This window comes from Mus pahari, chromosome 13 (genome assembly GCF_900095145.1).
Source record: "Mus pahari chromosome 13, PAHARI_EIJ_v1.1, whole genome shotgun sequence".
Classification (NCBI taxonomy): Eukaryota; Metazoa; Chordata; class Mammalia; order Rodentia; family Muridae; genus Mus; species Mus pahari.
The window spans coordinates 91,730,869-91,742,757 of NC_034602.1; the positions used below are offsets into that span (position 1 = coordinate 91,730,869).

General features: G+C 41.9%; 1 protein-coding gene across 1 annotated transcript in view; it reads left to right on the plus strand.

The window, feature by feature from the left end:
- Ptpn13 (protein tyrosine phosphatase non-receptor type 13) overlaps window positions 1–11,889 on the plus strand; it is a 178,626-nt gene that overhangs the window by 49,777 nt on the left and 116,960 nt on the right. The window contains exon 3 of the mRNA XM_021210241.1: window positions 4,563–4,741. Coding sequence (XP_021065900.1) covers window positions 4,563–4,741 — 179 coding nt within the window. The remainder of the gene's footprint in view (window positions 1–4,562; window positions 4,742–11,889) is intronic.

The following is an 11,889-nucleotide window of genomic DNA, read 5'->3' on the forward strand; positions in this document are numbered from 1 at the left end:
GAGAGCGTGAGTGTCACAGGTACGCTGAGAGCGTGAGTGCCACAGGTACGCTGAGAGCGTGAGTGTCACAGGTACACTGAGAGCGTGAGTGTCACAGGTACGCTGAGAGTGTTAGTGTCACAGGTACGCTGAGAGCGTTTGTTTCATTTTCAGAAGGGGAATTTTTATCCTGTTTCATGTTAGAGAAAGTGACATTTTAAAAGTAGAAACAAAACTCAGGAGCAAATAAGTTCTAGATTTATAATTAATCACCCTGTAATATGTAATTTTAGAAGATCATAATTTATCACAAAATGCTACTCTGAGGAAAGAGGAAGGGAGGTAAGGCGACGGAGGGAGGGGGAAGGAGAAAGGAAGAGGCCTACATGGTGGCAGAGGATGACGGGAAATGGAGACTAGCTGTCCCAAGCAGTTTTTGTTTCAGTATGAAGCTGAATTAGGTGATTGATGTATAAGTATATGGGTTCTAATGCACATATGAAAAGAACTGAGTGTTTAGAGAATTCTGTATTATAAGTAGCTTTATCAAATTCTTCAGATTTGGACAGTAAGCTCTGCATAGATTTTTGTCAACTACCCTAATAGAACACAGAACCAAGAGGTCTGTAAATTCTCTCCATGAACCACTTGAACTTGAGCAGGAACGGGCACATGAGGTGATTTTATTCTGAATTTCTTAATTAGTCCCTGTTGCCTTTGCTGACTGTTCCCTTATATGATGGTTTTAGCCCAATTATAACATTTTATTTATTTTTGGAGACAAGAGTCTTGCTATGTAACTCCAGATGTCCTTAAACTACTAAATAGCCCAGGTTGTTCTCAGGCTCATAGAGTGCCTGTCCTCCAGCCTCAGCATCCCGAGTGCTGGGATTATAGTCGCACAGTTCTCCTGAGTGCTGGGATTATAGTCGCACAGTCCTCCTGAGTGCTGGGATTATAGTCGCACAGTCCTCCTGAGTGCTGGGATTATAGTTGCACAGTCCTCCTGAGTGCTGGGATTGTAGTCGCACAGTCCAAGGTGGAACTCTAAAGGAAATAGCAGGGCCCAAGAAGAAAGAATGGCTGTTGACTTGTGATGGGTTTTTAGTTTGAGAGAACACTGACATGTGCTTTGAGTTGTTTCTTTCTGTACCATGTTTCTAACTGCACCCCTAGCTGACTGAGTTTGACCAGTAACTCCTCCCTTGGAATGTTAGTAAAGTCTCCAGAAAGAACCACACTGACTGCTGGAGTTGGTTCATATCAGGTTTACTTTTTCATAATAATAGCGTTCTTGGAGTGTGGTCAGCGCACAGCCGAAGCACGGGCCTTAGCGCTCACTCTAAGCTTCTGGAACCTACTTTTTGAATATTCTTTGGCCAACATTCTTTGAAGGATTTTGAAAACATTTGCTTTGAGTTCCTTCCGTTCTGTTGTCAGGAAGTGGGAATTAAAGACGGATTCCAGCCGCAACTCTAAAATCCCCTCACTTGTAGGTTTGCATAAGCCTTTATAATTATTTTAAAATATATTTTGTGGTTTGACTACATTACCTCAAGAATCCAGTACTTAAATGTCATGTATATGTTTTGGAAACTGAAAGCAATGCGTTTTGTGGTCACAATTGCTCCAGTTTTATTACATGGCACTTTAAAACCACTTCGAAAACATTTGTGGCATTTCTGTGTGTTTTTGAAAGAGAAAAGTCATGCCGCACCCCCCAACCCCCACTTTATAATTCGATTTCTCCATATTCGGCACCCTTTCTCTGCCAAAATTCTTGCTATTCCTTCCCCAGACTTAATTTCCTGACTGCCTTTGAGTTGGCTCTTTCTCTCTGGAAGCCAACCATCCGCCATGTTCAAGTGGTCATTTTCCTTTTAAAAGGCCACATGTAGTTAAAAAAAAAAGAAACATTTTGTCTGTATTATGGTTGATTTTTTTTTTTTTTTTAAATCCACAGAGCTATCTTTTGTATTATCTGTTTCTCAGATGCTTTATGCGCTCTGTCTTCTGTCTGTTTATATATCTGTTCTGTCTCCCTGGTAGTGCTTTGGAGTCAAGTGGTTAATACACGTTAGTTATTTTATAAATGCATGTAAACAGCAATTATATAAGGCAGACGTTAAAATACTTACTTTTTTCCCAGAGTAATAGTTGTAGTGACCCTGGCTGTACTGACATTTCATTTCAGAGTGATAAGCCTTAAAGAATGTTACATTATATATTTATTTAGTGTTTATTTAATGTGTGTGGACATGTGCATGCAGACACAGGTGTGGGTCAGAGGGCAACATTCAGGAGTCTGTTCTCCCTCTCCCCCATGGAACTGAGATGGAGCCCAGCCCCTCAGGCTTGGTAACAAGTGCCTTTGCCTGCTGAGCTATCTCACCTGCTCAGTATGGATTTTTAAAATGTAGTTTTCCTGCCTTGGCCCCTCCCACTCACCCCTGGTCCTGCGCTGGCAGTGGCTTACTTCATCTTCAGTCCTTTTGAGTTTAGTCTACTACTGAAGACAGAGCAGAGCTGGCCTCTGGTCATGGCCTGTGGTCAGAGATGCAGAGAATGAGGAGAGCAAGCCCTTTTATGCCATGTGTGGAACGCAGAATCCGGATAGCAAGACAGCACATAGAATTCTGGGTAGCATTCATGTGTCTCTGTTAGTTAAGCTTAGTTAGTTAGTTAGTTAGTTAGTTGAACAGACTTAGGTAAGATCACAATGAATGCATTGTTTTCATGTATGAAGATTTTAGAGAGTAAATAACAATATTATTTTAAAATAGAATTGGCCCTGAGGATTAGACTCCCAGTCTCCCAGTTCACGTTCAAGTCCAGGTACTGTGGGGCTGGACAGAAAGGCCGCTGTGAAGGACTGTGGCAGCAATAAGAAGGGGCACCTTTAATGAATGATGTTAGAAGTGTGCCAACACCTGTCCAGAACTGCTGGAGAAAGGTGGAGAAGGAATAGAGAGTCTGTGGTAGGGAGACCCCAAGACTCAGCCTTGGATTTCAATTCTGTCTTAATGTAGTGAATCACTGGTCAAATCTTAGGACTTTTACGTCTATCCAGCCCTGACTCTGTCTCACGCTCCAAATCCAACTGCCTACCTGAAGTTTCCATCTGAATGTATCACATTGCCTTGAAGTTAACAAGTCCACAGGAAAGGTGGACCATCTTCCCAGGCGCCACTGCGCAGCCTCTTACCTGTCTCTCCTCTATTAAGGTTGAGCAACACCATTTCTCAGTCACTCAAATCCAAACCGTAGCATCCCCCAGACTCTGCTCCTTATCTCTCTCTAATCGTGCAGGAATGTCTGTTACCACAACCTCTGAAATGCATTCCATGCCTGTGCCCTGCTGCTGCCAGCCTGGCTTCAGGGCTCCTTGCACATATCAGTGCATTGGCTCCAGCCACTGGCGGCCTATTCCCCAAGTGGGTAATCTGAAGAGAATTACTTAGACTGCTTTAATAGTGTCTCCAATACCTCAAGGTTCCAAGTAACATCTTAGCCTTGTTTAAATCATCTTCTAACTGGACTGTATACTGATTGTTCACACCAGCGAGAAAGTTTTTAACAACAACAACAACAAACAACAACAACAACAACAACAAAATGTGTACAGCGTCTTGTGTTTATTTTTTATTTTTAAATTACATTTTATTTACATTTATTTATTTGTGTGTTTATATGTATATGTAAAGCTTGCATGTGCCACAGCCCATGCTAGAAGGTCAGAGGACAACTTGTAGAAGTTGATTCTCTCCTTCTACAGGTGGAACCCAGGGACTCACCTCAGTTTGTCAGGCTTGGCCTCAGTTTTTGTTTATTTAAATGTAAATATTTGTGAAAGGCAACTATATATGCAGATTGCCCTGCTGTTTGGGTCCTGAGACCCCGAGTTTAGATTCCCAGCAGCCATGTGAGAGAACAGGCATGCAGCATGCGCCTGTAATGCCAGAACGACAGGAGAGCCCTGGGTGGACTGGCCAGCCCTCCCGGTCCAGCTCAAAGCTCACAGAGAGACACCATTCACAAGTTAAGGTGGAGGGAGGCACAAAGGAAGACATCCGCTTCTGCCCCAGTCCCCATGCACCCTAGCCACATACCCAAAACAAATGCTCTTAGTCCTCCAGTATGTCATCCACAAGTAAGCGACGGGAAGGTCAGGGAACTTGGAATTTATACATAAGAGCTGTACATGTACAGACAGTGTCTGGAAATGATAGTTTCCACTGAGTGCTCAGAAGAATCCTTGATGGGAAAGTCCTGGGCCTTCTCCATTTCTGTGTCTCGGTAAAAAGTCAGGGTTAGCTTGTGTGAGCAGTTCCTAAGACCTGCCTTTTAGATGTGTAGTGATGAACCCAAGTAAGGTTCATGACTGTGTACAGTGACGGTGGCTGTGTGTGGGTGACATGTGTAGGTGACATCCACTCGCATGCCATATTAGCTCTGTGCATGAAACTGTGTACTAATGTCTGCACAGTTAGGCTGGGATGTCTCTGGAGGTGGTTATGGATTCTTTGACTCCTAATCTTAAGAGACTATCATTTCCTCTTTTGGTTTGGTGCACGTACAACCAGTGAGCATTGCTGACCCTGCTGCGCTGGGCTTCATCATCTCTCCATGGTCGCTGCTGTTGCTGCCATCGGGCAGTGTGTCCTTTACAGATGAAAATGTCTCCAATCAGGACCTTCGAGCATTCACCGCACCAGAGGTTCTTCAGAGCCATTCTTTGACCTCCCTCTCAGATGTAGAAAAGGTAAGGCTCAAGGCCTCTGTTTTATTTTCATTCTGTTTCTGATTTTTTATAGAAGTCAGGCAGGTCCAAACAATGGGCTGCCCTTACTCAGTCCATGGAAAAATTCCTTTGAATAACTATACGTTTTAAGATTATATAAATATTATATATAATTCAGAATTTTACCATGTTTTAAGATTTTTACATATATATATATTATAAATAACTCGGAATTCAGCATTTGTATATGTATAAAATTCAGAGTAATTCCAGAAAAACATATTGATCTAGGAAAAATACTTTAAAAGGTAAATCATTATTAATTTGTATTTACAAGTAGTTATTAATTGCCTGCTATCTATAAAACAGTGCTTGGGGGAAAAACTACAGAAATAACTGCAAAGTGGATGTTGAGTAATAGGCATGGAACAATCTGAGTTATATACCAGGAAAAACAAATGCTGTGCAAGAGAGTGAAGTATATGTGAGTTATATACCAGGAAAAACAAATGGCGTGCAAGAGAGTGAAGTATATGTGAGTCTGTAACAGGACCATTAAATTTTACTCCCAAAGACTGTATGTAGCATTTGCTATGAAGAATAAACTTAATTTCTATAAATCAGAATGTCTTAAAAGGCCGTGTCAAAGTTAGGGGTGTGGATTGTGGCAAGAACAAAGAAGTTGTCCATTGCGGTTGGGAATGGCAAATCGGAACAGGCAGCCATGTGCATTGGAAGGGTCCTGTAGGTCAACATGAGTAAACTACTGGACGCTTAGGTAGCAGGAGCCTGTGGGATTTATGGGGGTCTGCACCAATGCGATGTGAAACTTTATAGTTAACCCTGACTGACGTTGATACTCTTGAGAACCACAGCATCTTATGTGAATGTTTTGGGGAACTTCATAATCTGGAGGGAGAAGAGGGGAAAGAAACATCGTGCTCTGGCTCTATGAAGAAGGGGAGAGGGACACAGTGGAGCAAACTCATGGACTGATACCTCACTTAATGGGATGCAGAAAACGGAGTTTATGACAGGCACAAATGGTGATGTCGTTGAACAGATCAAATCTAATTTCATTGACATACACATTGTATCATACGCCAAACTTGTTAATTCAGATCTGAGATGCTGGGGAGTCTAAATTAGCTATGAACATATCTTCTCATACATCATTCATGCAAGTGTAAAAATAAGCTAATAATTTTCTCATGATAAAAGTTTGAAAGTATTCACATCTTGATACACATTTGTAATGGAAAATAACTGTGCAATAAGTGTTCTGCTGATTGATGCCTGAGAGAGAGGAAAGGGGAGTTTTCAGTAGGAGAAAGCAAGAACTGAGCCCTCTTGATAAGGCTGGTGGGTGAAGTCTGTATGACTTTAATGTCCTAGGAGTTGTTTAAGAAGGTGGTGGGAGTCGAGTGTCCAGAGACGAGACTGCAGCACTGAGATAGAGCTTGTGCTCCAGTGTAGCTCTGCATGAGGTCAGGCCACACTCATGTCCACAACAGTGGGCATATGTGCAAGCATACTGTAATGTTTCTTAATATGACTAGTATATACGTCTTTACCTTATTTTCACAGTATGCATCCATTAAGTACCCTAAACAGTTCACTTATGCATGTAGTTTTAAAAGATGTACAGTAAATGCAAATTACTTAACTCTGTGAGGTTTCTCGTTTAAATTGATCCTGAATGCCTACAAACCAATGGAGTGTCACACTAAGGTGTGAGTGAGCACTTGAGGGAGAGGGTGTCCCTCCCTAAGCATTTGCCCTCTTAAATGAGTGCAGCGACTTCAGGGAGAGAGAAGAACCAGGACATTACCGTGGACATCTCTTCAAAACTGTAAGAGAATCTCACCCTTTAGTTTTCAGTAATTTTTGTAGCTATCTATAAATTTGCTCAATAAAAGTTTGAGGTACATGCTGGGGATACAGTTCCATCAATGGGGGCCTGCTTAGCACTTCTGAGGTGCCTGGTTTAATTCTCAGCTTGACATAAGCAGGTATAACGGAGCACATGTAACCTCAGCGCATGGAGATAGAGGCAGGAGGCTTAGAAACTCAGTGTCATCTTCAGGTACATTGTAAGTCTGGTCTAAAGCTAGCCTGAGCTACATGAGACCCTTCCTTATAAACCCCCAAATAACAGTTAATAAAAAAAGAGGCCAGTAAATTGAGAACAAAGAAGATATATGGGACCATTTGAAGGGAGGAAAAAGAAGGGGGGCATGATGTTATTCTCAAAAATAAAAAATAATAGTAACAACAACAATAAAAATAAAACCAAGTAAAAATTCCCAAGTACGTGAAAACTGCCATGTATTAGGGATCACACCCCACACCCTGGCCGCTGTGTGCTCTGTGCTGACGGGGCCAGTGCTAAGGATAAGGGGGTGTGGGGGTGAAGCTTGTGAGACTAACTCAAACATCTTCCTTGTTTGTTACGTCAGTTTTAATACAAAACAGAGGCAGATGTCATAAGGTTTTATTGCTGGGAAGAGACACCATGACCAAGGCAACTCTCTTAACAAAGGACAACATTGAATTGGGGCTGGCATACAGTTTCAGAGGTTTTAGTCCATTGTTACCATGGAGGGAAGCATGGCAGCATGCACATAGACATGGTGCTGGAGAAGGAGCTGAGAGTTTTATATCTTGATCCGCAGGCAGCAGGAGACTTTACGTTATAATGGGCATAGCTTGAGCATATGAGACCACAAAGTCCCCACCCCCACAGTGACTCACTTCCTCCAATAAGGCCACACATCCTAATAGTACCATCCCTGTGGGCCAAGACTCAAACACCTGAGGCTATGGGGGCCATCCCTACTCAAACCACCTCATTCCACTCCCTAGCTCCCAGAGGCTTGTGGCTACAACATAACTCAAAAATGCATTTAATCCAACTTCAGAAGTTCCCATGGTCTCTAATAGTCTCAAACTTGTTTTAAAAATCCAAAGTTTAAAGTCTCAAATTTTGAGATTCATGCAATCTCTTAACTGTAATTCTCTGTAAAGTCAAAATCAAAAAGCAGACCATATACTTCCAACATAAAATGGCATAGGAGATATATATATATATATATATATATATATATATATATATATATAACCATTCCAAAATGGATTAAAGGAAGATTTTGTAGAAAAACTAGACCAAAAAAAGAAAAAAAAAAAAAAAAGACCCAAACCAGCTGCGTTTCTCCAGACTCTGCATCTCCATGTTTCATGTCAAATGCTCTTCAGATCTCCAACTCCTTTCATCTTTGTTGACTACAACACACTTCTCTTGGGCTTTTCCCACTTTCTGTTAGCAGCTTTCCCAAGCAGGCATCGCATGACTCTGGCATCTCCAACATCCTGGGGTCTCCAGGATAATCCAGGCTTCACCTTCACAGCTTCACACAATGCCCTCTCTGGGCCTCCATGCAGGGACACATCTACAACATGCCTGGCCTCAGCAGCTCTCCTTAGTTATGGAGAACCCCTTAGTCTAGAGAAGCCCTTTCTTCTATTCTCATCTCTAAAGCCAGAATCTTGTGGTTGAAGCTGCTAGGTTCTGCAAACCTGCCGGGGCTGGAGTATTGTCCTCGTTCAGTTATGTCTTCACCAGCTTTCTATTTTTAATGGTTCCCTTCACTGCCTGAGCTTGGATGTCCTGAAACTTGCTCTGCATGCCTCTGTCTCCCGAGTGCTAGGATTAAAGGTGTGTAACACCACACCTGGACCTAAGTTGTTCTTTAATTCCTTTTCACAAGATGGAAGCTTAGCTGGGTGGGATCTTGCCTGAGGTCACCACGCCCCATCTTTAGTCTGTTTATCTCTTTGCATGCTGGATTCAGTTTCATTCCACTTCCTGGTGTCCCTTTTCTCCTTGAATCATACATTATGTATTTTTTCTTGATCAGCTTGCTCTGTTTCACAAAAACATGCTTCATAAGAGTGAGCCACAGGACAGAGGCTATGCTAGGCTGTTTTGAGATTTTTGCCAATGTAATTAATCTAAATCTCTCCACTTTAGTCTCAGGCAGACTCTTTGGACAAGGGCAAAAAGCAGCCACATTCTTCACCAAAATGGCACAAGAATGATCTCTAGGCAACATATTAAAATTCTTCTCCTCTGAAACCTCTTGAGCCAGGCCCCCACAGTTCAAATCACCCTCAGGACCACTGTCTTCGATGTTTCTACTAGTACTGTCCATTAAGCAGTGCTTAAAGCAATCTACTGCTTTCCTAACCCCAAATCCACATATCTCTTAATAAAAGTCTGTGGCAGTCATACCTATTCCAACTACTACAGCAGGGCCTGTTGTTTCAGTATACATGCTGATCGAGGGAATAACTGTTTTGTTTTGTTTTTTACCATCACTTTCCTGAACTCTTTATAAAAATCTCTCTAAGCTTTGTGATGTGTGTGAATCTTCATAGCTACAGATTCAGATACCACGGATTGAAAATATCCAGGTGAAATGCATTAGTTCTTCCTTCTTGTTTTTTAAACAGTACAGTGTATCATCCACATATTTCGCCTTTGTGACTTTTTCCCTTTTACTGGTTAACCTTCTACTCCTTAGCATAGTTACTACAAAAAAAACAGAGGTAAGTAAGGATGTAGAAGGCCAAATTACCATGTGATCCTTCAGAATTTCAAAGATGTATGCATACACCCATACCTACTGTACCATTGTTCATGATAGCCATGAACTGAAAGTGGTCACATGACTGATAAAGAGTACATGGTGTGTACATACGCACAGTGAACATTATGCACCTAGTAGAAGCAATATGAAAACTTGGCTCATGCTACAGCATGAACTTTGATAACTTTTTTAAAGGATTTGTTTACAAGTATATGATCTTGTGAGGTGTAAACTTAAGGGTTCTTTGGAAAGTCAGTTGTGTGAAGGAACATTTTGCTGAAGCAGACGCAGGTAAAAGGATGTTTTGTTAAAGAAAGCACTTTGTCTTAGTCAGGGTTTCTATTTCTGCACAAACATCATGACCAAGAAGCAGTTGGGGAGGAAAGGGTTTATTCAGCTTATATTTTCCACACTGCAGTTCATCACCAAGGGAAGTCAGGACTGGAACTCAAGCAGGTCAGAAAGCAGGAGCTGATGCAGAGGCCATGGAAGGATGTTCTTTATTGACTTGTTTCCCCTGGCTTGCTCAGCCTGCTCTCTTATAGGACCCAAGACTACCAGCCCAGAGATGGCACCACCTAAAAAGGGCCTCTCCCCCTTGATCACTAATTGAGAAAATGCCCCACAGCTGGATCTCATGGAGGCATTTCCCCAACTGAAGATCCTTATTCTGTAATAACTCCAGCTTATGTCAAGTTGACACAAAACTAGCCAGTACACACGGGAAATGCATGGTGAAGGATTCTTTGCTGATGACACACATGTATTGTTTTACCTTACATGTGTTACTGTGCTTCATTTGTCTTGACTCCATAGAGAAAAATGTACCAAAAAGACTTATGGTGGTGCTTTGGCTCAGTTGACAGAGTGATGCCAGCTGGTACAGACTCACATGCTGAGGCAAGACGCATGGTGAGGCAAGACCCACACAGGACACACAATGTTTGGAAGGAGTATAAATAGAACTCAACAGATTGTGATGGACGTGTGCTTATAGAGATAGCTTTGCAACACTGCTTGGTCTCTTGTCTTTGCTAATCTTTGCTTTATTGAGAAAGGCACAGCCAAGAACTTCTCACTGCATCCCTGGTGGTCCTAATTCCTCCCACTGACTCATGGCTATTTGCCTGAGGCCTGGTTCTTCCTGCTAGGTTGTGCTATTGCTGCTGCTGTCATGACAGACAGTTGGTGTACCCGTGAAGTGTTTGCACACAGATCGAGCTGTCCCTGCTGACTTATGAACCAAACTGTTAAGTTTCTGACAATACAAATGGGATTTGCTCCAAAGAACCCTTTCTAAAAAGGTCTGCTTCCCCCATATCCTAATAGCCTTTCTTTCCCACTACCTCTGGTGGGTGGTAGACTCAGGGAGCAGTGCTGAGGAGAAGTTGTAGAGATTGTAAGAGCCAGAAGTCAGGAGTTTGTTGAGAAGTCATGTCTTCTAGTAATGTTAGAATGTACACCCATAAAAATCCCACCAGCATGGCTCCCTAAACATGAGCTGAACAAGGAGGGCACAAATGGTCATGTTAACGTGGACGAGGAAAAGTCCTGGAGGCCTCAGCCCTACACGCAGAGCTACAGCTGACAGGAAAGTCGGAAGCGGGAGAATTGGACTTGGTGAATGGACCACACAGTGCTGCCCTGAATTTCCCTGTCATTGCATTGAACTCAGCAGAGTTATAATATAATTGAATGTATAGTCAATGTCCTCTGCTAGTAGCTGAGAGTGTGCTCCTACAGATAGATGTGGAGGACAGGCTAACTGCTTTACTTGAGATGCAGATGAAATTGATTGTTGTCTAAGGGAGATTGTGTCATCCTGTATAAAATGATTTACACGGTGAAAACACCATCTCTGGCTTATCACCAGTGGGCAGTGTTTAATTGACAAACACACACCATTTTTGGTAAGATGAACAATGAAAACGTAAGAAAAGTTTGGTCAACACGCACAAGATGGAATGGCAAAGGAAACGAGAAAAGCAAGGCTAGAGTACGTGCTGCAGTGTTAAGTTCCAGTGCACACAGGCACGGCAGGAGGGAAGGGAGCCTAGAATTGTCTATAGAGTCGAGGTGGGGTCAGTCAGAGTGAGCTGAATAGGTATTAGAAATAATTTAGAATTAAGAAAAATGGAAGTATTGGAGATACTTAAAAATTGAAACTTTTTTCTTACAAGCTGGGAACTTTAGGTGGCAGTGTAAAAAGTCAGATGGAAGTGCTGTGACGTAGGAAACATTGCATTTGTACTTAGATTTTGCCCCCCTCCTGTTTCTAAAGAGAACTAAAGACATCTTACAGAATTTAAAAACAAAGATTAAAAACAGGAACCAAATAAAATACAGGCAATAAAATAAGAAAAAGCTGAAGTACTCTCCCCCTCCCCCAAGAAAAAACAACCCACCAAAAAAACCCTAGAAATGAAAACCCTCACATGATGTTAGGTAGGACTCTCTGAACAACAGAAATAATAAAAATAAATGTGTATTTCTTTTTTGATTTTTTGTTTTTTTTTTTTT